The sequence below is a fragment of the Protopterus annectens genome, chromosome 14.part0 (genome assembly GCF_019279795.1).
Source record: "Protopterus annectens isolate FY-2018-M chromosome 14.part0, PAN1.0, whole genome shotgun sequence".
Classification (NCBI taxonomy): Eukaryota; Metazoa; Chordata; order Ceratodontiformes; family Protopteridae; genus Protopterus; species Protopterus annectens.
Window position 1 is genome coordinate 823,965,220 of NC_056748.1, and position 26,456 is coordinate 823,991,675.

Below are 26,456 nucleotides of genomic sequence, written 5' to 3' on the forward strand. Positions count from 1 at the left end.
ATATTTCTAGTACTGTTTTATTCACAGCGCGCTTTATAAGTTTGAATATAGATGTGAAATATACAGTAAGGGTTCTACATTCTGTCACATTTTTACGTAAAAAATTGAACATGTTATTTTACAATGAGTTTTATGCTCACAAAGACGTCCTTATAGACATGCATTTTAGTTTCATTTTAGATTAAGACCTTGGAAATACATGAAAATATTGGTTTTAATTGTAATATATGTAAAATATAATGAAATGTTTCATATGAACTATAAGCAGGGAAGTGGTGATTCCACACACCTCATGAGATTGTCAAGATGTTTTTGAAACAACGTTCATATAGTTGGTATTAACTTGAAGTTTCACAAATTGGTCTTTTGAAACTTAATTGATTAAATGAATAATTGATGATGCTAATCAGCATTTGGTTTGATACTTAAGGATGAAGGCTTTTGCAATGCATTAGATCTGAAGAAGCGTACAGTTTGTACGTGAAAGCGCTCATCGTTTTTTATGTTCTTGTTCTAAATAAAGAGAAGTGGTTGCTGCATTATCGTGGTGGTCTTCATACTTGGTTTATCTACTACGTTTATTTGGATTTAGTAGTGAAGACCTTTGGGAGCTAGCTGAGGTTGTGTATACTCCAGTTGCTATTTTTTCTTACACTCGGCTGCTTACACACGATGGATGCTATTGCAATCGAACTAGATTATGCACCGGACAAACGAACCGGGGTAAGGAAATGGAACAGTCTATTTGAACTGAAAGATAATCCATTAATTAATATGGAATTTTTCTCAACTAATATGAACACAGAAAAAGTGATACTAGATAAACAGAAAGAATTCAACGATGTATCCAGAGACTTAGAGAATGCATTATATAAGTTATATAGACTGATGTGGCAGAGAAGACATCTAGAAGCGTGCTTACATTTTAAAGTAATTCCAAGGGGGATGAGAGTTCTCTGTATGCCTTCATACGGAGAAAGTCACCCGGAATTACTCAGGAGGTGGCAACAGCTGAATTTAGATTTGGGGTTTAATTACATAAAACTTCTTATAGAGTATTTCCTCCCAATCGAGAAAGAACTGAACTTACAGGTTGAAACCTTAATGAAAGAAATTACGGCAAATTTTAAAGGAGAATACTTTCAGCAGAAACTAGATAATATGTATTGCCAACTATCTGCATATGGAGATAAGTTACAACAAATTAAAACACGCAAACTTCAAAGGGACCACACAGATTTTACCAACAATCAGGTTTTTGCGTGGCCAAGACATCGAGGAATAATAACTGAATCTGATTCTAACACGAATACACATCGATCAGAAGAATGTTCAATGAATGAAGGAAATATCACTCAGTTATCTAATGACAGTTCCACTTTAAAGAACTCAGCACCCATGGTCGATGCATCAATGTCATCTTTAACACCCGTCAGTACAATGAATCATGATGTTAGAGACACTCCCCCTCCTAACCAACAAGCGCTTATACAACAAGGTTCCAACATACAGGGCGCGATACCTAAGATCAAACAAGGCAATTTAGAGGTTTTTTTACCCCTACCAGTGAAATTTCGCAAAACATTTCAGAGCAGATCCAGGAGCAGAGGGCGGACAAAGAGAAAGTTTTCAGGCGAACAGACGAGCTATGGCAACAGGAACCGAAGAAGAGAATGACGAATTTAGTGTTTAACTTGTCAGGAAGAACTTTGACAGAGACTGACCTTCTATTGCTTAACAAAGGTCTCTCCTTTGTGCCAGCCCAGGTTAGTAACATAAGTGAAGTGCTAACTGACCTGAGGCTATTTGTTCGCAATGTTAATCTGAAATGTTTTTTTGAAAGAAATGGAAGCAATTCTAAATATTATGACGCTAGAAATGTTTATAGTTTTAAAAGAAAGAGTACATTTACTCCGACTCCTACACCAGTAACTGAATGTTTTATGAAAGCATGTGAAAAAGATTTTTATGGTTACTTTAATAACAAGAGGAAAGGACTGTATACTAACATGTCTCATTCAGAATGGGAATCTTTGTACTCTTTACAACGTGATAAAAGTATAACAATTAAACCAGCGGATAAAGGGGGTGGGATAGTAATTTTAGATAGCTCTACTTACAGTACTACTATGCATACCATGCTTAAAGACACAGATACCTATAATGAAATAAATCACACTGATTTAACTAAAATAATTTACACAGTACATCATGAACTATATGACTTTCTAATGTGCAGACAAATTGACCATGATCTTTATACATACTTTTTAGTAGAACAACCCAAAGTCCCATATATAAAGGGGCTACCAAAAATACATAAAGGCATAGTACCACCACCTCTACGACCTATAATTTTTGGAGATGGATGGGTTACAGAAACAATGTCAGTATACATAGAGAAAAAATTAAGACCTATAGTTGATGAAATTACATCCATATTAAGAGATACATATCAACTATTAGATGTACTGGAGAATTTTGAAGAAGGGATTCCAGCTGACTGTCTTTTAATAAGCATGGATATGAAGAATTTATTTACATCTATACCAAACAGTTACGGTACAGAGGCTATTAGACATATTATTAAAGATAGCAATAGATTCAATAACAATGAACAGATTTTACTGAATGCTATTTTAGAGCTTATATTAAGCAACAATGTTTTTATGTATGACAACACTTTGTTCTTACAACAATGGGGAGTTGCCATGGGCACTCCTAGTGCGAATACGTACGCGAATTTAGTGGTTTATTACTGGGAATGTAGGCATTTGTTCAACAATGTCAATTTTGAAAAAATGCTGTTATATAAACGTTTTGTTGATGATATCATAATTTTTTGGAATGGAACATTAGATGAATTTTTAGTATTCGTGGAATATTTAGAATCCACTACTTCATTTTTTAGGTTCACCTTTGAATATTCCACAACCAAAATAGATTTTTTGGATATCACCATATTGAAGGATGAGAATGGTTTATTACATCATACCATCTTTAGGAAATCATGTTGGAAAAATACAATGTTGGAATATAATAGCATGCACCCCAGACATATATTTCGTAACATCATAAAGAGTCAATATATTAGAATTGATAAGTTATGTAAGGACAGTGAAGAAAGACTTATACAAATGTCGAAACTAGAACAAATGTTTTTAGAGAGAGGATATAGCTCAAGTTTGATTCAATCAGTTAAACAGTCCCTTCAATCATCTGGCAGTTCAGCTGCAAACAGAAAATATATACAATATACACAAGAGAGACATCGTTTCAGTAAACAACAAATATCCTTTCAAACTAGGTATACTAGTGATAATAAATTCATCACTGATATAATACATAAAAACTGGCACATTCTCCTAACTGATGAAGAAACTAAGAAGTTAGTGGGGGAAAAACCCACGTTTATATATAGCAATAGTAAGAACCTAAAGAGGTTATTATGTGTTGAAAAGAATAATGGTAATAATGACAGAAATATGCCACAAATAGGTGCAATGAATAGTTTGACTATGCATAATAAGCCTGGGACATATCCATGCAATTCATGTAATATGTGTAACTACATTACAAAGGACATTAATTTTACACACCCTAGGATGAATATAGTATTTAAACCGAATTTCAGATCTAGTTGTACCAGTTCTAATTTAATATATTTAGCGAATTGCCAGAACTGTGATGCATTCTACATAGGAATGACAACCAGAACCTTGAAAGAACGGATATATAATCACACATATGACATTAAGAAGAATGATCAAAAGAATGCTTTAGCCAAACATATTCTGAATAATCCTGGGCATGGATTTAAATTTAGGACATTACAGCTGGTCCGTTTAAATGAAAGGAAGGGAGACACGTTTAATGAATTAGAAAACATAGAATTGGAATGGATTATTCGCTTTAAAGCACACTATGCCCCAGGCCTGAATCAGTACATTAGTATTAGATCAATACTTAAAAGGAGAAGTTTGAAATAAATTTGATTTGAGGGACTATAGATATTATATAATTATTATATACTTCTAAATATATAAATATGCATGTTCATATTTAGTTTCAAGCTATTGGACTCTTTTAGATTTCTTTAATAGCCCACATGAAAGATACAAGCGATATGTATTATTATTTTTTCTTTCGTAAATCAAACATACATAGGTTTACTCTCTAGTTTTTATACACATTTTAACATTTTTAACATTTTCTATATATATTTATTAATTATATTTATATTTTTATATTTATATTGATATATATATTTTTTAACAATTAATTGTTATACAATACATATCTTTATATTTGTCTATTCTACCTAACAAGTCTCACAACTAGTATTGATATTTAAATGTATTTTAAATTGTCTCTAACACACATTACTTTAACATGGATGCGTCCTTTAGATGGGTTGATTTTATTGATTTTATCTATTTGTTTATACATAGTATATATTCCACATATAAATAGATTGTTGGTTTCTATTATAAGATATATGCATTTTTCATGAACGCTCATATTCTTTGGTCATTGTGTTAATAAGTGACCGTATATTTCTAGTACTGTTTTATTCACAGCGCGCTTTATAAGTTTGAATATAGATGTGAAATATACAGTAAGGGTTCTACATTCTGTCACATTTTTACGTAAAAAATTGAACATGTTATTTTACAACGAGTTTTATGCTCACAAAGACGTCCTTATAGACATGCATTTTAGTTTCATTTTAGATTAAGACCTTGGAAATACATGAAAATATTGGTTTTAATTGTAATATATGTAAAATATAATGAAATGTTTCATATGAACTATAAGCAGGGAAGTGGTGATTCCACACACCTCATGAGATTGTCAAGATGTTTTTGAAACAACGTTCATATAGTTGGTATTAACTTGAAGTTTCACAAATTGGTCTTTTGAAACTTAATTGATTAAATGAATAATTGATGATGCTAATCAGCATTTGGTTTGATACTTAAGGATGAAGGCTTTTGCAATGCATTAGATCTGAAGAAGCGTACAGTTTGTACGTGAAAGCGCTCATCGTTTTTTATGTTCTTGTTCTAAATAAAGAGAAGTGTTTGCTGCATTATCGTGGTGGTCTTCATACTTGGTTTATCTACTAGATATGTATGTGTCTAAATATGCTATACCCTCAGTACTGCTGTTATATGTAAATTTTAGATAATCGCTCGTACTATTTAAATAATCTATAAAAGAACTACTAATATTTTCTGGACTATCCCATAAAATAAAAATATCATCCAAAAATCTTGAGTAATATCTAATATATCTGTAATAGTCACTTTTAAATACTTTTTCCTTTTCCCAATCTAGCATAACTAGGTTCGCAAATATGGGGGCACAAGCAGCCCCCATTGCTACTCCCCTAGTTTGCTTATAATAGTCTCCTTCAAAATATATGAAATTATACTCAAGAACAATAGACATTAGTTCCATTATTAAATTTATCTGGTCCCATTTCAGGTTAGAATATTGTCTAATACTATTTATTACAAAAGCTTTCCAATCCTTGTTGTTTAGGTATACTGGAAAATAAGTCTATCACGTCAATCGTGATATAGACTATTCCCCTTTTCCATAAATCAGATGTTAAATTACCCAAAAAGGCCCATGAGTCCTTAATTAAATGTGGTATATTATTATAAACATGCTTAAGCCATCTGTCTATGACTGTTCCTATTGGAAATGTTTTTGAATGACTCCCTGATATAATGGGAAGAAAAAGAGGATCTATGATATTTTTATGTACTTTTGGCACACCTACTATGGTTCAACACTCATATACTTGAAAGTATCATTTGTTATACGTCCATCTAATGCTTTTGTTATAAGTTCCTGTCGAAAAAGGAAACGTTATTTTATAAGATCAACTCTAGTAGTTTTCCAATTACAAAATCTTCAAAGCTTGGGTTTAACAGGATGGCAGTGGATGAGTATTACAATTCTGAACATGAGGATACTGAGTATTAGTAAAGCACTGCTTCATACCGGTAGCCTGTGAAACTTAAGTAGTTTGCAGTGATGAGTGTAAGGGCTGCCTGAGTGTGCAAATTAACATATTTTATTTGATCTGATGTTGTCAGTTTTAATTCTTTCCTCAAAAGGTGGGACAGCTGGGTTCAGATCCAACTTGACTGTTATTTTAGCTTGTGGCCACTAAAAAGCTCTCGAGCTTCTGCCTTGCCCATAATGCACCAACCCCAACACACCTCAGATCTCGTTTGCCGCTTTCGCTTTTGGACTTGGTCGCTTTGAACTCTCAAGCGTTTCAGTATAGAGAGAAGTTTATTTCTTCAAATTTATTTCCTATAACATATTAGCTTTTTTCCCATCTCTAAATCCTCCCTTTTTACACTCTCTACTGTAATCTTATTACCATAGTCGGTAATCACTTTGTTCCCCTTACAACTTTTAGTGTAGTTAGGATCATTGAAAGTTATTAGGCTATTGGCCCTGAGGCCCTTACAAGCCTAGCCAAGAATTTAGTCCATGTTTTGACAAATCAGCACCCGATGCCCCTGTCTAGCAGGGAAAAGGGTGGAATCCCAGGGGTGTATTTTCTGTTCCCATCCAGTTATCCAGGTTGCTCTTAAAAAGTGTTAATGAGGCACTCTGCTTGACATGGAGTGTGAGTCTATTTCACAGAAGGGGGAATCTCTGGGACACAAATCTGTTCTGCCAACAAGTCCTGTTGATGTCACAGACCAGGTTGAGGTCCAGCGTGTGGGTTACTCGAGTGGAGCTAGACTTGCAGATATGCAGCAGTCCCAGCAAGACGGCTCTGAGATTGCTTTGTATGCTAGACAGAGGTCACCTCTGAGGAGTCTGTAGGAGACTGAATAGAGGGACAGGACCTTTAACCTAAGTAGAGTATATGTTTGAGGACCTGAATTCTTCTGGTGAGGAATTTCTGTGGTCTCTCCAGCTGCTGCATGTGCTTTGTGAGGTACATGCTGAAAGGGGCATTGTACTCAATAATGGGTCTTATAAAGGAAGAATACAGGGATGTTATGACCACCTTGTCCCTGCGTGAGATACCCTTACTAATGAGGTGGGCCTTGTGCCTTGTAGAAAGCGTTCCATACAGTGGAGGCAATATGGTGGTCAAAAGTCAATTTGCTATCAACCTGGATGCCCAAGTCCCTCACGACTGATTGCGTGCTTAGGACCTTGTTATTAATGTGATAATTTCTGGAGATGTCACTCTCCCCAAAGGGAACGATGATGCATTTTTTGGCATTTGATTTGAGGCCATGTTTCTGGCACCAGTCATATGTTTGGGTGAGACCCTCTTGGAGGATGTCCGCATCACTAGGGGAACTAATGACAGTGCCCAATTTACAGTCATGGGCAAACGTGGTCAGCCGTAGCCCACTGGTTTTGGCCTGCACCTCAGAAAAGTATATCCCAAACAACAAGGGCCCCAAGACTGATCCCTGGGGTACACCACTTGTTACAGGTCGACTGCTTGAGGTGGCTTCCCCTATTTCGACTAGGTGGGTTCTATCAGTGAGCCAGTTTGCTTCCCATCTGGTGACATATGGATTGACATCTAGCTGAGAGAGTTTATCAATTATACCAGAGTGGGGAATAATATTGAAGGTTTTGGCCAGGTCGAGGTAGGCGGTTTGCACAGTCTTCCCCTCGTCCATAGCTTGGTGACTGTCTCAAAGAAGTTGACCAAATTTAGCAGACATGTCCTCCCCTTGATGAAATCAAACTGTGTGGGATCAAGTGTTTGGAGTTTGCCAATGTCCTTGTTAATGAGGTCCATGATAATTCGCTCCATGGCCTTGCAGATCAGGCTAGTTAGGCTGATGAGTCTATAATTTCCTGGATCGGTGGATACTCCACCTTTGTGCAAAGGGATGACAGTGGCTCTCCTCCACATAGCTGGGAAGAAGCCAGTACTCAGGCATTGGATGAATAGAGTCCCTAATGGTGTGCAAGTTCCTGTCTGAGTTCATGTAGGATGCAGCCTGGAATGTTATCTGGTCCGATGGCGGCTGTATTTTCTGCCTATGAGAGGGCAGTTATGACTTGCTCTCTAGAGATAAGAGGAGAGGGGCAGGTGCTAGGGATGTCCTGATTTACTGATGGGGTAGAAAGAGGGGTGAAGTTTTCACTGAACCGGAGGTGAAGTTTTCACTGAACCTGTATGCCAGCAGGTTGGCTATATCTACGACGTTTGTGTATGTGGTGTCATTGACCACCAGTTCTAAGCAGATCTGGGTGCTTCCCTTTAGTTTAAAGACATATGCAAAGAAAGCCTTGTCATTGTCTTTAGTAGATGTGGCCAGTTTGGACTCAAAGTTTGCTTTGGAGGATTTCACAAGTGCTCTTATTTGCTTATTCAGACAAAGGAGAGGTTACTTCCAATTAGGCACCTGCTTCTTCTTGGTCCTGGACAGCACATTTTTTCCTTTTATTATAGAGTTTATTTATTGCAGATGTCCACCAGACAGGTTTACTCTTCCTTGAGGAGGAGGATTTTTTCCTTTCGGGTTTTCCTGATTCCATGCAGCTATATAAGTGCTTGTATAGTACTTTGGTGTGGGTTTGGGCATATGTGCCACTTCCTATGGAGGAGGTGAGAGCTGTGAAGCTGTTTATAACTTCCCTCAGGAGGTTGTAATCAGCTTTCGAGAATTTTTTTGTTTGATATATAAAATGGAATTCACCAACAACAAAAGTCCAACCAAAAAAATGTGAAATATAGTCACAAAGAGCTTTAATGACAGCACAGCACAAATCCCAAATATCCAGTAAGCGCTTTCGTCACACAATTGATTTTTTCATACTGAGTAATAGTTAACCACAATTCATACTTATACAAAAACAAGATTGCAATCATTCTGTTAAGCAATCATACAATTAAATAATTAATCTCATTAAAATCTATTGACATAACCTTTTTCTTAAAAACTCAATTCATATAAAAATTTTAAAAGACTTAATTACTATAAACAGTTAGACAAATAAATATAAGTGCAATGACAGCTTAAAAATCATTTGTAAAGAAATTCTTTTGTATAAAAATCTGGCTCAATGTTTTAGCTTTTTCCTTTTCAAATATATTTTAAAATTTTCTTTTTCATTGAGACCAAGCAGGCAACTAGCATTACATTTCATAATCAAACAGTATTCTTTCCAATCTAGCTCTTCCTCTGCTACCAATTTATTTTCATAACTAAATACTCTTTTTTTTTTTTTTTTTTTTTTTTTGACCCTATCTAGGGGGTGGTTGGGGAGATGGTGACCTCAAAAGTGACCACTTTATGGTCAGATCTTACCAGGGAGGATGACACTGTAGGGATACTGTAGTGGTTACTCATGTTGGTTAATACCAAGTCCAAGATACTTTCACCTCTTGTAGGGGTGTCAACCAGCTAGTCCAAGGCATTTGCATTGATGAAATCAAGGAATCTCTGGGCATTTGTGTTTTGGCATGAGTAGTTATTCCAATCTATGGCTGGATAGTTAAAGTCGCCCAGGAGCAGGGTAAAGGGAAGAATCTTGATAGATTCAAAGAGATCCAGATAGGTGGAGTGGGCATCTTGAGACAAAGTTGGAGGCTTGTAGCTAGCTATGATTTGAATAGAGGTCCTGTCAATGGTTTACTGTACTTGGAGTGTCTCCTGTGCATCATACCATTTAACCAGCCTGGAGGTGTGTGCCTTTTATATATATATATTGCAACTGCACCTCCTTTTGCTTTGCTAGCCACGGTTTGGGGTCTGAATGTTGATAGGATGAGCAACCTGATATGGCCAGGGTGCTCTCCACAGCTTTGAATCAGGTTTCTCTGACTGCACAAATGTCAGCATCTTCCAGGGTTAAGAATGCTTGCAAAGATTACAGTTTCATGTTTAGACACCTAGCATTTAGCAGCATGACCTTTAATTTGCATTGTGATGAAATTTTCTTCTTGGTAGTTTTGACCTCATGGCTTTGCCTAAAAAAGGCACTATGGGGGTGGCAAGAGCCTTTGCCAGGAGCCTGAAGCCCAAGGGAGACAGATGGAGCCATCTCTGGTAAAGCATTATGGTTTGTCAGTCATGTACTGGATCCCCTTGGAATGACACCAGAAACTAAGCCAATTGTTAAAGTCAATCATTTTTTGTTTGTATTGAGGCATCATTCTGGATGATGGTAGAATGCTGCTTAAGACTAGGAACATACCTGCCTGGGACACATATTCAGTGAGCTGTATCACACCTCTCTTCATTCTCTTTTATTTTTGCTTTTGGTATTTTCAAAATATCTGAAAATATACTTCGGCTTTAAAAAGTTCTAGAAATGTGCCCAAAAGTTACCTCTTTCCAATGACTATTTGTGTCCAGACCATCTTTAAGTTGATTGTTCAATATGTAAGGCCTTCATCCTGCAAGCAATTGTGGAAAGGAAAAGTAAATTAATCTTGAAAGGATTGCGCCCTTCATCCTTTTCAGAGGTTATTTCTGGGGCTCAACCCCCAAACCTAAGTTACAGAAGCCTTCAGCTAAGTCTTCAAGGCCTTCAGGATCCTTGACTCTCGTGTTGCATCCTACAATGGAAAAAACATAAAGTCGAATTCGAAGATTGCTCCACCTCAACCATCACCGGAGTTGACAAAGGCTTCCACAGATCCTAGTTGTTCAGATCTGAGGTCTTTGCCCAGTACCCGGTATTCCCCATCCGTTCCATACACCTTGAATCCTGTAAGCGATCCGGGTCCCCATCGATAGCTTCTTCTCATTCTTCCAGAAGACTGACCAAGGCCGATGTGGACAGAATGATGAGGAAATTTCTCTCGATGCAGATACAGATGGGAGTTCTCACAGTTCCTACCCCTTTGGGTCAGGAAGTCCTTGTTTGTACTACTCCAGCAATCTTGGCTCTCTGATTTGAACTATTGTTTCAAAGCCCTTGGATCCAAGTCTCCCAGGACCATCTGGATCATTACTGAAGATGTTAGTATCTTTGGCTCCGAGGCTGTTTCTGAGTACATCGGCTCTGACAGTTTCAGAGCTGAAGTGTCCCTGTCAGATCTGAGACATTAGAGTCAACTCAGAGGTTTTCAGAGCCATCGCTTCCCCTTAGTGTCTCAGCATTGGATAGCTCAGCTCCCACCTCCACCTAAGGTGGGCTGCTTCTGGGGCTGGGGGAGCTGATGGAACAGATGAGTGGCTTCTAGGCTGTGTTGCCTTGCTTCTGCCCAAAGCATTCTGCCTTTGAGGTGGAGGAAGTGTTCTCTGCTTAAACAGGATGGATGGTTCCTACCCCCTCAAATCCCGTGTGTCTCTCTGTGCCTTGAGTCCCATCATTCTTCGACACAGAACAGCCAGCCTACAGTCTCCAGGTTACCTAGCAGGTTATTACAATCTATTCTGACACATCTCTGGAGCACCCCACCAAAGAAGTCTCTAGGAAGAGGAAGTGGAAGAAGGGGCACTTGGACTCCCCTTGGGAGTCCATCATGAAAGATACTGATTTTGATGAAGGGAAAGGGCCTCCAAGAGCACCATGCAAAGACGTCTCATTTGGAGACATCCTTGAGACACTTAATCAGAGGAGTGTTTGGTCTACTGACAACCCTTTCCCACAGGAATCAGTATATCTGGAGGCCTTTTGGTCTGGTCAGTCTACCTTCTGGGTAACTCTGCTCATTGACGAGCTCATTGACTTGATCTCTAGGTGATCATGGAAGGAGCCTGACACAACTGAGCCAACTGAAAAAAGACAGGATCGGATTCTGGCACCATCTATAGGAAGGGAGTTTTAGAGCAAGGGAGTGCTCATAGATGCTATGGTCATGGAGGCAGCTACCAAGAAGGAACTTACGTAGCAGAGTTCCTCTGTCTATCCCCCTAACAGGGAGTCTAGGGCTTAGGACAGGTTGTACGAGAAAGGCTCACCCAGACTCTGCTGTGATGTAAAGGTTAGTTTGCTTTTTATTTGTTGTATTACTTTATTGCGTTTTTCTGTTTTTGAATACAGTGATTTGTTTTATTTACCTTGTGTTTTACTTGTATTCTGCTTTTAACTGCATATTAAAACTTGAAAAGAGACCACAGCTCTGTCTCTTGTGAGTCAGGCAGAAATTAGTACAGGTCAATAGAACAGGTCATTTAAGGTTAATCATCAGTAAACTGAGGGGGTGGAGCTAGGAACTAAACCTTCTATTTAAGGGGTAAAATAAAACATTTTAAAGCTTTACCAGAAAGGCTCACCCAGACTCTGCTACACTTTGCTATGAGGGAAAGGTTAGTTTGCTTTTTATTTGCTATGTTACTTTATTGCCTTTTTCTATTTTGAATACTGTGATTTGTTTTCTTTACCTTGTGCTTTACTTGTATTCTGCTTTTAACTGCATATTAAAACTTGAAAAGAGACCACAGCTCTATCTCTTGTGAGTCAGGCAGAAATGTTTTCCCTACCCTCCCACCTGGTTACTGTAGTGTTCTTAAACACCACTGTCATTCTAGTTGCCTTCCCCTTATGTTAATTTGACCAATATATCTTATTTCCTCTCTGTTTTTACTGGCTTGTGTGAATAAGCACAAAGTTATCATTTTGTGAAATCACTCACCTTGAACTATTTAGATTTATTGGCCATCCTACTGTATTCCATAGTACCAGAATACAAAAGTGACCACCCCTTTCAATCTATCTTGCTGTTTTAAAAATAGTGACTCTCCACTAAAACTTAACTTTTTAGACAAGTAAAACTTAAGTTACTTACCTACCTTCACATCTAACTCCTCTAGTGCACACTGCAATGTTTAGGATAAACCTTTTTTTTCATCTTACCTTTAAGCATCCCTGTGACTAGCACTTGCTTTAAAACCTGCTGGAAAGCACTAGGAAGTCTTAAACTGATACAAGCACTCAGCTCTCCTTGTTAATAAGAAGAAATTAATTGTAGGCACAAAACAGCCTATAATTGCAAAGTACCTTGCTAAGGTAAGGGAAAACAGCTTGTGTACTTTACAAAAAAAAAAAGCACCAAACCAGGCATGTCCAAGGGTCAGCTTCCGGTGATTTCTCCTGTCCACCTGGTGAATCTGGGCATACTGGGGCAATGCAGCAATTGCCTCATGTACACAGACAACCCTATCCTCCTACCACCCAACATTACAACCTGCTAGAGATGCACTCACATAGCCAAACTGGAAGCAAAGCTCTCTCCACCCAAGATTGTGCTAGACAGTCAAGAGGAGAAGGTTAACACCCGCACTACACCTCAAGCAACACATAGCCCTTCTAAACTCACACCACCAACACCCACACATAGCAAAACTAAACCCACATATGTGGAGGCCCTTAACAGTAACCTGCCCAAGCAACAAGGACCTCCAAAGCTGAAACACAAACAAACACCAATCACAACCAAAGTGTCACATAGCTCACAACACCAGTGTGCCACCCAACAACAGCCCCTAAGGCAAGACAACGTACCCAACACTTCAGTCACAGGTGACTCTATAGTCAGGCACACTGCTGATGTCCCACTCAGCAGGCTGAACAAGGAGAAAATTACAGTCAGCTACCTGTCGGGTGCCAGGATCCACCACATAACACATGCACTCAAGACACTCCACAACAAGTACAAATATGACTCTGTCATTGTCCATGTTGGAGAATGACAGGAGACGCACCTCCCTGGACTACATAAAAAGAGACATGGAAGAGCTCTCGGATCATGTGGCCCAGACAGGTATGACCCTAGCCCTGAGTAGCATACTGCCTTCGCCCAGAATGATACCACAGTATAAGGACAAAATGACTGACTTCAATTGGCTAAGCTTCTGGTGTCATTCAAAGGGGATCCAGTATCCATCTGCCTGGGATGACATTATCGACAGACCATGATGCTTTGCCAGAGATGGTCTGCACCTGTCGCCCTGGGATTCAGGTTACTGGCTAAGGCTCTTGCCACACCCATAGTGCCTTTTTAGGCAAAGTTCAAAGGGCAAGACCACCACCATAACAGGTACAAGCATACAAAATCTGAAGGTAATGCTACTCAATACTAGAAGTCTAAACCTCAAAATGCACTCTCTCTAAGCATTCCTAAAAATGGAGAACATCGATATCTGTGCAGTAACTGAGACCTGGTTCAAGGCTCCAGAGAGCACTCCTGCAATACCAGGCTACAACTCTGACCGCACTTTTCGGCCACCAAACCAGGACCAAAACACTAAAGGTGGATGAGTGTCCATATTCACCAATGATATTCACAACACCAGGCTAGTTGCCCAACACAATGCGTCTGAAATTCTCCAGGTGCAATTAACACTAGGTAAGACTGCAATCCAAATTGTAGCTTGCTACAGATCCCCCACCATGCCCCAAGATTCTTACTACACCTTTCTAAACATACTGGAAAATATTAAGATACAACCAAACACAGTAATACTGAGTGATTTCAACTACCCTGCCATTAACTGGGAAAACTACTCATGTACCAACACCTTTGCTCAACGGTTCTTGGAATTCATAAATTCCAACGGCCTGGATCAACCAATTCTTATTCCCACCAGGGGCTCCAGTATCCTAGACCTGGTCATTACCAACATGGGTAATCGATGTTCCACACCTATGATCACCCCTTCGTTGGTCAGGTCTGACCATAAGCTAATTACCCTTGACATCCACATCCCACCCCCACCCTCCAGTAAGGAAATCTCCGTAAAAAACTTCTCCAAAGCCAATTTCATGCTACTCAAGTCAGAAGTGACAAACTTCATGACACCCATGCAGACAGGAACTGAAAGTTTGACTGCTGAATCCTACACTAAGGCACTGTACGAGCACATCCACTTGTGCATGAATCGTGCTATCCCCAATAGAACCAAGACGCTCTCCTCCAAAAAAAGGAAGTCAATCTGGTGGTCCCTTGCCATAAACAAACTTTACAACAAAAGGAAGAAACTGTTGCAGAAAAGAGGAAAATCCCAGGATGCAAAAATCTCCCTTACCAGCCTCATTAAGAAGCTGAGATCCCTCATAAAATCCTCCAAAGCTAGTTACGAAAATAAAATTGCCAAATATTCCAAAGACAACCACAAGACATTCTATAGCTATGTCAAGAATCCAAACAGCAATGCTCAGATCTGCTCTGAGCTACAACAGAATGGCATTAAATATACTGATCCCAAGGATATTGCCAATATCCTGGCAGATCAATTCAGTGCAAACTTCACCCCCCTCTCACCCCCTAAAGGGCCCATCTCAATAACAAAAGATTGCCAAATTCCAGTAATAACGGCCACACAAGCACTCTCCAAAGCTAAGAATACAGCATCCATGGGACCAGACAACATCCCAGGGTGTGTACTACATGAACTACAAAATGAACTGGCAGCTCACCTAAGTGTCATATTTAATCATAGCCTCACCTCCGGCTTCATGCCCACTGAGTGGCGCACAGCTACAGTTATCCCACTCCACAAGGGGGGAATCCACCTTGGATCCCGGGAACTACAGCCCCATCAATCTGTCGAGCCTGATCTGCAAGGCCATGGAACGTGTTGTCATGGAACTTATAAACAAAGACATTGGCAACCTTAAAACACTGGACCTCATGCAGTTTGGGTTTGTGAAGGGCCGATCTTGTCTCCTGAACCTGATTGACTTCTTCAAATCAGTCTCCAGAACCATGGGCAAGGGAAGGTAGTCCACACAGCCTATTTGGACCTTGCCAAGGCCTTCAACACTATCCCCTACTCTGGAATCATAGATAACCTTACTAAGCTGGGCTTTAATCCCTACGTCACTTGATGGGTTGCCAACTGGCTTACAGAAAGAACCCACACTGTAAACGTAGTCAATTCCAAATCCAGCTCCAGACAAGTGACAAGTGGAGTACCTCAGGGTTCAGTCCTGGGACCACTCTTGTTTGGCATCTACTTCTCTGAAGTACAGGCCAACACTAAGGGACTCTGGCTAACAAACTTTGCAGATGACTGCAAACTGGGAGCCATTATTGAATCCCCAAATGATGTGGATAGTCTACAAAAGGGCCTTACAGAAACAGATGCTTGGTGCCAGAGCCATGGGCTCAAGCTCAATGCCAAGAAATGTATAGTTATCCTCCTTTGGGAAAAAACATGTACTCGTGAAATACCACAAAGGTGGCAGTACACTAAACACTGAATGTATGATAAGAGACTTAGGGACACAGGTGGACAGTGGTCTCACCTTCGATAACCACATCACCACAACAATCAGGAAATCCTTCTATGTGGTGCACCTCATCACTAAGCACTTTTCATCCAGAAAAAAGGAGGTCATTGTCCCACTGTACTCATCCCTCATTAGACCCATTATAGAATACAACGCCCCATTTGGTATGTACCTCTCAAGACATCTGCAACAACTGGAAAGACCACAGAAATACTTCACTAAAAGAATCACAGGCCTAAAGCAGATGCCCTATGCTGACCGTCTAAAAAAACTCCACCTATACTCTGTCTCATATCATCTACTCAGAGGCGATCTCTGCTTAACATACAAGACCATGTCAAACCCAGGGCTGCTGGACATGCTACACTTAAAGAAATACCAATCCCTCAGAGATACATGCTCCAGGGATCTAAACCTTGTCATCACAATGAACAAATCATGCTGGAGGGATAGTGACCCAGACACTCCCCAGACTCTGGAATAGACTGCCCATACATGTCAAGCAGAGTGCCTCTTTGGTCCTCTTCAAAAGGAACCTTGATGATTGGATGGGAGAAAGGAAATTCACCCCGGGGATCACTTCAGTCGCCCTGCTAGACAGGGGTCCAGGGAAGTAAATACTGTGGCAAGAAATAGCCAGGGAATTGTTATGGCTAGGCTTGTATAGGCCCTAGGGACGATAGCCTAGTACCAACCTTTGAACCTATTTGGGAAGTGTGTGTGCTTCAGTGATCTTTGCCCTTAGGTTACTGAACTACGTGGCTCACTTTACAAGACTACAAAGGGACTTGATAAAGGAACTGTCAAAATCCCTTTCTGGGACCACTAATGCTGAGTCTTGGACTTCTGTGGCCTCACAGTTGGCAACCCTACAATCCATTTCTAATTCATCCATGAGGTTTATCTCTCATGCAGCTAAAGGGACTTCAAGGGAGGCGTGTTCTGGCATTGCCATCAGGAGACATTCCTAGATGTGCTTGTGTGTTTTTGTGGAGCTCTTCAAGTCCTTGTTTGCCAGTGCACTATTTGATGGCAGTTCATTGTTTGCCCCTAAGGTAAAGAACACATTTTTCAGTTGTTAGCAAAACGGAAGCACCCTCTCTGCAGTGGGAGTACATTTTTCAACCCCTTAAAGAACTTTCTGTAGGAATCAATGAGGTGATCAAAAGACATGGTTCAGAAAGTCTCAGGTTCCTTTCCAAGATCCACATGGAGATAGTTCCTGCAGAGATGGAGGAGGAACTCAAATGGAAGACACCACCCACATGGCAGACAAGGCCTGCAGAACTAAGGATCTAGAGATTCCTACTCTGACAGACCTACCAGCACTCCTGAAAAGAGGTCCATTTGTCCCTTCTGGAGGCAATCAGGGGTCAATTATCCCTGCAACAAAGAGCCTGACTAGAAGATACATGGGTACAGAGGATTATTTCCAGTAGTTATATAATTCCCATTTTCCCTTCCACCTACATCTGTCTACAAATTTCCCAATGTTCCACCCAGTCAGAGGAAAGCAGCAGTACTAGAAATACAAAGGCTGAAAGAAAAAAAGAGTCATCCAAGAAGTCCCGCCATACCAGATAGAATTCAGAACTTAAGATTTTTTTTAGTGCCAAAGAAAACAGTGGACTGAAAAACAATTTTGAATCTCAGCAACTTGATCAAATCAGTTTGGCATACAAAGTTTTAGACGGTCATGGTTAAGTCTATTCTGCCCTTCTTATGCAAGGATGACTGGATATGCTCAATAGATGTTCAGGATGCATACTATCACATAAAAATGAACAGATAATCCAGAAGGTATCTATGCTTCCAGCTGGGAGATGGTCATTATCATTTCCGAGCACTGCCGTTGGCCTCACCACAGTCCCCATGGTGATCACCAAATGCATATCTGTGACAACAGCTCTCTTCAGACTGCAGGGATTCTGAGTGTTTCCATACCTGGATGACTAGCTCAGTGGCATCTACTAATAACAGCATGAGGTCAGGTACTCCAGACTTGCTCCCATCTTGTGATAACCATAAATTAGAACACATCTCAGTTAGAACCATTTCAAATATTGGAATTCATAGGAGTCATTTTGAACACAGGATCAGTGAAAGCTTCTCTTCCTCGCTCAAGATTGCAAACAATCAGACTCCAGGTATGGATTATTTGACCTTGCATCCAACAATGTCAGGTCTCTATTTTATCCTCATCTTGGTGCTTTTCATCCTTTAAGTATCATGCCATTTGTCCACATTCTGTTGGTCTCTGTCTATCCAGTGTCCTACCAACTTTTTTGTGTAAAGCCCTCTCTGTCTTAGCCTGTGTTTTATATTGTTCTGTCTGCACTTGCTACCTGCTGTTCTTCTCTATCCTATCCACAGCTTTCCTGTACTTACCTCTCTACCTACCATTATTTTCCATGTATGGGAAAAAAAGAATCTTTCCCTGAAAAAAAAACCTTCCCCCACCTTTCATACCTTATCTTTATCCTCATGTGTTTCCTTCTCTTTCTGTTTTCCCCTTTCTTGCTTGCCTATGAATTCCTTGTCTTCCCTGTTTAAAAGTTGAGGGGGTTGGCCACTGTATTGCCATTCTTGTACTAGATGGTACAGTACTGTATATGAGCATGCATTGACTTGTGTGCACTAACTTGCCTTCACTGCGGCGTACATAATGTTACTTCAGTTGCATGCCCCACTGCAGCAGTGCTCCAGCCATGGGCTAGCCTAGCATTTCTCTTTCACATTATGCTTCTCTTTAATTCTGTGATCATTTTCTCAGATTTAGAGATGGATCCAGCACTGGGTGACCAAGGCAGCTGCCTAGGGTCATTGTTGGCTGGTGGGGACCTGGCTTCACTACAAAATAAATAAAACAAATATAAAATGTTCACTAAATTAAAAAAAGCATATGCATTCCATATATAAAACAAGCCCCAAGTGTATGATGTCCATAAACACAGTAGGGGGTTAGGACCTGGTTGTAAACTTCCTAGGTTAGTACTAGGCTAACTACCCTTGTGGGCCATTTTAAGCCTAGCCAATTACCCCATTGTGAGAATGAAAGCCTGCACCTTGTGTTTGCAAGGTGAACACCTTAACTATTATGCCAACCTCCCAACCCAGCCCAACTTCTGTCAAGAACAGCAAGCCCCAGAATTCTCAACATTATGATGTTGTACTAATGTCATCTTCAGAAAGAATATGAAAAATTTTTAAGTAGGTAAAACATAGCAGAGCAGCAGCCAAGCAAAACAAATCCACAGACGAAACAGATGCAGCTGTCTTCCCATTCCAGCCAAGTGAATGGAGCTGTCTCCCCATTCTAGTAAGTGCATGAATTAAGATGCAATGCAAATGACAAGTTGCATAACATGTGTGTGAATGGAGCTTTTCCTCTCTGTGTTTGTGTGTGTGTGTGTGTGTCTGTGTGTGTGTGTGTGTGTGTGTGTGTGTGTGTGTGTGCCTGTGTGTGAGATGCTCAGGTTAGGGAGTGCTGTCTAGTTAAGTGACTTTGCTCAGAGTCAAAACTTGAACCTTAATTATTGGCAAGCAGGTGCCTTAAACCTCCACACCAACTGCCAGTTCTTTAATTTTATTTTTTGGTTTTGTAAATTACTATGGATTGTAGCCTATCATTGTCAGTCATAGAGTTTCATGGTGGTTACTCAGTGTCAGTGGTACAGCAGGTAGCATAATTTTTTTGGTGCAGAAGGTTGTGGATGCTCTTCCTACACCATGTAGATCAAGTGCTAATACTACCTTGCAGCATAAGGGGGGGGGGGGGAGTGACGTGTTGCACTCCTTTGTGTGCCTTCCTTTGGATGAGATGCCTAGTAACTATAGACCTGTTGATTTTGCTAGTTGTTCTCTATTGTGTATCACTAGCACACCATTTTTTAATGTAAAATAGCCAATTTATTCTTCAGGGGCAGCAGGCACTGAATTTATAGATGAAGCACTGAAATGAAAAGTTGCTTGCCAGCAGCAGCCTCTTTATTAATTACAGTTCCCTTTAATGTGGAATTATTCAGATAACTTTTACTTCTGCAAATATTGTGCATATTGACTGATATTTGGTGGATTATAATGACAAGCAGTTAGAGTGGCCTTTTATAAGGTTGAAATATTCTGAAATGGGTAGTTTTGCCATTATTCTTTCATATATTTTTTCACTGTTTACTGGAAAATGTTCAAAACTACAGATTAAAAAAAAACACACTGACGAGTGTTGCTGTATTAAACAAGGACTATACAATTGGGAAGGTGAATCAAGGGGCATATGCATTTATGTATGTATAAATGTGTGCAGGGGGGGTGGGTTGAAAACAGCCCAAATCCACCACTGGCCAGATGCATTTTCTATGAATGTCAGTTTCAGTGCTGTCTCAATGAATGTAAGTTTCAAGGGTAGAAATGTTAACTGTTTATTTTTTGAATTGTTTATCTTTTTTTAGCAACTGTCTATCAGTGTTTGTGCTATAAAATTTAAAGTAAAAGTTTTAAATTAAATCCAAACGTTGGCAATCCTTATAGACGTAAAGAAGAAAATAGTATGCACACAGACAAGTTTGAACAGTGTTTGTGGTAACCAGAGAGAGATACATAGGATCATAGGAGATTACTAGGCTAATGGCCCGGGTGCCCTTATAAGCCTAGCCAAGAGTTCACCCCCCCCCCAAAAAAAAAAGAAACCTCAGTCAGCAACTGTCACTCCTGTCAATGAGGAGCAAAGGTGGAATCTCTGGGACAAATTTATGGTTTCCCATCCACTCATCAAGGTTGAGTTTGAAGAGGGTCAGTGGGGTACTCTGTTTGGGTCTACTTTAGAATGCAGAAAACTCAAAAATGTCGATCTCTCATATGAGCAAATAAACAGGAAGTCGATGTTGTTTTTTTGAGATCACAGTACAGTGAAGATTGGAATATTTGCCCTTTCCTCACTGTAGTGTGATCTCGGAGTAGGAATATATATATATTTAGCGGGGGGGGGGGCCCACAATAGCAATTTTGATTTCCTGATTATTCACTCATGTGAGCGTTTGATATTTTGATTTTTTTGTTATTCTGATATAGACTCCTCTGTTTGACATGTATGGGAAGTCTATTCCAGAGACGGGGCAGCCTCTGGGATACAAACCTGTCTCTCCAGCAGGTTTTGTTGATGTCACATATTAGATTTAGGCCTATCGAGTGGGTAATACGCGAGGAGTTACACTTACGGATGTGGAGCATCTCCAGTAGGGCATGGTCTGACATAGCCAGTATGTTGTCAACAAATGGATCCTTCAGGAAACTGTAGACATGTGAAGGGCTTTATTCTTAACATATGCCATCTGCACTATTAATGATCTCTGTCTTAGAAGGGGGAAGTCTTGGCCAATTTTTAAATTCTGTTTGCAATTATCAGCTAGATTTCCTTTCTTAGCTTCTATGAATTGTGGGGAGAAAAGTTAAAATTTAGTATCTTCAGTATAGTTATGATAATGCAACCTTTATTATCTGATATCACTCAGGAAAAACATATAGATGAAAAACAGCACAGAGTATCTGACCTGCAAAACATTCATAAAAACATCAAACCACATCTGAGAATCACTTGCTGTGTTATGTTCCATGCAGGTGTTAAAAAAATAAATGTATTAAATATGATTCTGAAGTCAAAATGATCATGTAAAAATGTGAAAATACCACATACATCACACTATGAAGTATTGATGTTCTCTTTGTATTATATACAATATCTGTACAGTGTAATTTGTGCTAATCTTGGCCTAATTCACAGCCTATGTTAACTGGTTTACTAATAAGCAATCCTATCTGTTTTTTTTAGATTCAGGATGTGAATCTGTAACTGACACAGAGGATGAAATGCAGACACAAACAGATACTAGAGATCACACAGTGGTCATTTTCCCAAAGAAGATACGTTGTGGGGTATGTCTTGACAAACTATATTCAAATTTGGAATTGTTATACTTAAGTTGAGCAAAAACTAGAACAATTCATTTTTACATATCAATATGCATGTACAGAACTTTAACCCTTTTTAGCCTTATACTGTATTTAGATGGTCTTCCATATCCTCATATTTATCAATGTTTACTTGGGTTATATAAATTGCTGTGGTGACAATTTTGCCTTGTGAGGATCATGGAGAGGTGTGCAGGATAAATAAATGAATGTGTTTCCACAGATGATACTGGTAATGAATTTTTAGTTGGCCTTTTTGATAATATGAAGCCACTGAGTCTTCCAGTAGGTGTGTGCCTCTCATGTATTAATACTCACTGTCTGCTTCAGAGAAAAATCTCTTGGTGTTGTCACTATATATGCACTGCATGTTCAATAATAAGCCAATATGAATATATATATAAATATATATGGGTTTACTGATAACAAGCAAATGACCCAAACATAGTCATTCACAATGTTCACCAGAAATGGTCGACTTTGCAAATGTTGACACTCAATTATACATGCACCAAGCTGCAATCTCAGTGCATGCATAACATGAGTTTAAAAAAAGCATAAAACATCATTATTTTGCAGGGAGGGAACACCCACTGCACCCCCACACTCTGCTAATTTTATATATATATATATATATATATATATATATATATATATATATATATATATATATATATATATATATATATATGTGTGTATGTTTATATATATATATATATATATATATATATATATATATATATACATATATATATGTGTATATATATATATATATATGTTTATATATATGTATACATATGCGTGTGTGTGTATGTGTGTGTCTGAGTTTTGATCAGCTGTGGTGTCTTTTTTTTTTTTTAACAAATGCACATTCAGTTAATGGTAAGTGCCTAATATATACGTATGTAATGACCTCACTATATTGGCATGACAGAGTCCTGACTTTCTTCTCAGCACTTTACCCCGTTCCACTATAGTCATTTTGCTGTCTTTTTCTCATTCAGGTATGAACCCCATTCATGATTTCACATAAAACACATCTTTCAGCATTTTTTTCAGGATTCTATTATCTGTATAAACATTTTGAATCTTCATCTGCCTTTTAGTTGCACCACCACTACCAGCACTTTACCTAGCACCAAAAAATGAGCAATTCTTCTGTCTTAGTTTCTCTGTGTTCTTTTTACGTTTACATGAAGAATGTATTTATGGATTTCAGCCATGTACTTACTTTTTATCATAAATCTGTGTTGTGCAAATCTGCCAGTTTTGTGCCTTGGTGTAATGAGTAGCAAACTGATGTATTCATTGTTTCTGAAATCGGCTGCTCTTACATAGCTGGATGACTGGATAGTTGGGTGCAAATCTTCATCATGAACATGTAGGGGCATTATTAATCTCCCACCAATAATGGGTGATGCTGCTGCGCTTTTCAGTGGCATAATGTGGCCGTAAGCTTAGTATGAAACTATGAACTCATGAAATATGTAATTTAGCAAGTGCCAACCTGTTGCTTGTTTCATGATAAGATTCAGGCCTATCACTGGCTGCATAGAATGGATATCATGGCACTGCTTTCAAAATAGGGGTCAAAAGCAGACCAGGCAGTAGAATTCTCGTTTATCTAAGTTTCACTGTATAATGACAGAAATAATGTCATTTTCTTCAACAAAAAGTCCACAAGCAGAACAAGACAGCAGTATTCTATTTTATATACCTACCACTGAAGAATAATGAATTAATTCAAAACTTAAGCATAGGTAGTGTATAATACATTGAGCCCTGATAAAGCTATTGGATGCTGCTGCGTGGAATTTTCTTTACTCTTTGTAATTATGGTTGGAAATAGCATGTAGCTGTCATTTATAGCTAGTAAAGCAATCTGGAGTACACCTAAAATTCTCCATAGTATTTTTAAATCCATACTATTTTTCACTTTATTGTTCTAAGAAATCAGATATCTTAAGACTGGATACTGTCATTGGGTTATATGGATTCATATGCAGTGGTATATACTGTAGTATGCAGAGCCTAAGATGTGCTGTTCAAAGATACTGATGTAAGCAATAACATATGTGTGAAAACAGCTATTTATTTATTTGTTTATGTACATTTGTTTAACCGGTAGTGTCTGACTTGGCCAGGGGTCCGTTTTCAGCAAAGACCCAGGGGAAAAAAGCCCCAACAAGTAATTGACAGCAAAACAGCAGTAGAAAAATACAGCAGAGTTTCACATATAGTGTACAGTTACCAATGTATTTGAGAAAAAGTACAAGGAGGCTAGTTCACAATATACAGTCGAGTATACAAATCTTGATAACAAGAAAAAAACTTTTTTTTTTTTCATAATACTTAGGTTAGGAGAAAAGAAACAAACTGACAATCGCTTGCTGTCTCATAGGAGAATATAAGTCAATATGTATACACAGTTAATCTAGTTAGAGTAAGAGACACCATGCTATTGTCATTATCCTGGGACTGTACAGGAACATAGCCAGTGAACGAACAGTAAGGTGTTCTTTTAGGAGTATGAATTTGTGACTGTCTGGATTTTTTAGGATGTGTTGGGGTAGTAAGTTCCAGGTTTTGGCTATTTTATTAGAGTAGAGGGAGAATCCATAGTAGTTGGGATTTAGTTACCTTTAGAATTAATTGTTCAGATGATCTAAGGGAGCTAAAGTTTGTATTAAGTTGAACTAGGTCAGTGAGAGCAGGGCAGTTGTAGGGTTTATGGACGTTTCTGTGGGCAGTGGTTAGTTGGTTGAGAGATAACAGGCTGGGTAGCTCAAGCAATAAGGTGAATGGCAGAACAGTGATAAGATTTATGGCATAGGTTAATGACAAACTTGGCTATTTTGTTATAGCAGGTCTATGAATTTTCCACAAGGAAGCATGGAATACAAAGTACAACAGGCCTGATGCAATGAGTTCTACTGTATTTAGATTCCACATTCTCATGTGGATAATGTGTGTCTCTCTCTCTCTCTCTCTCTCTCTCTCTCTCTCTCCTACTCTCTATAAATATGTGTGTGTGTGTGTGTGTGTGTGTGTGTGTGTGTGTGTGTGTGTATATATATATATATATATATATATATATATATATATATATATATATATATATGTATATATATGTTTGTTTGTTTGTTTGTTTCTTTCAGCTTTTCCCGGTTAGGGGTCGCCACAGCGGAACTCCGGTCCGCTAATGATTGGCAGTAGATTTTTACATACTGGCTTGCCAGGCCTAATGCACAACCTTCAATGAAGGAACGCCCATTTACACATGTCGCTACACAGAAGACGCTCTAACTGAGAATCGAACGGGCAATGTCTGACTGTGAGGCGACAACACTACCGCAGCACCACCACCGCAGTATATATATATATATATATATATATATATATATATATATATATATATATGTGTGTGTGTGTGTGACACCCATGCACTGGCCCAGCAATCAAGGAGCCTCAATCCTCACCACTAACACCAGTGAGGGGCGTCCACATAGGGGAGGATAACAAATACAGACACAGAAAAAGTACAATTTCCCTTAAGAGCGCACAGAGATCACAGTCAGTCTAGGGCTAGTTTCTCTTTTTCTCTCCAGATCCCCAATAAGACTCCCTACTGGCACAACTATAGGGTGCAGATCTCAGCCTAGTTGGCCAGCTAACACCTCCAGCAGCCTTTCTGTCCATCCAGTGCTTTGTGTCCCTGCCCAAGTAGCTGACACACACATGCTTTGAGATATGAGTTATATACAAACACACTGACACTCCTGGGGAAGGTTGGTCCAGATTCTCCAGCTGTGCCCCCTTTCTGCCCAGTCTAAAAGCTAGTACCAGCTGTCACCACCCACTAATATTTATCAGCTACTAAAAAGGCCCTTACTAAAGGGTGTCCAATTATTACTGTGCAATACTATTATCCAAATGGTAAGTGCAACTGAACAGTCAAGGCTTATTTGGAGTGACTTGGACAGTATAACTATATACATGCAATGTGCTCTAGAGCTTAAATTATCTCTACACAAAGCAGCCACAGTTCAAAGGTTTAAAAATATTTAATAATAAATAATAAAAACACAAGACAATACTTTTTACTACACAGTGCTTGTCAAGAGTTCAGACACAAGAAAATGCATAAAATAATACAGTAGAATAGTTCTGACATCAATAGAGAAAGCAACTGCCTAATCTTCCTATTTCCTAGCTATTTCTAAAAGAAAACACTGTTCTAAAATAAACTTACATATAGATCATAGGCAGTGCTGGTGAGTTGGATATTCTCAAGA

The 26,456-nt window shown here is 39.0% G+C and overlaps 1 protein-coding gene across 1 annotated transcript in view; it reads left to right on the top strand.

The window, feature by feature from the left end:
* PIK3AP1 (phosphoinositide-3-kinase adaptor protein 1) overlaps positions 1 to 26,456 on the top strand; it is a 1,872,143-nt gene that overhangs the window by 650,744 nt on the left and 1,194,943 nt on the right. Inside the window, exon 3 of the mRNA XM_044056574.1 lies at positions 22,022 to 22,125. Within this exon, the coding sequence (XP_043912509.1) occupies positions 22,022 to 22,125 (104 nt within the window). The remainder of the gene's footprint in view (positions 1 to 22,021; positions 22,126 to 26,456) is intronic.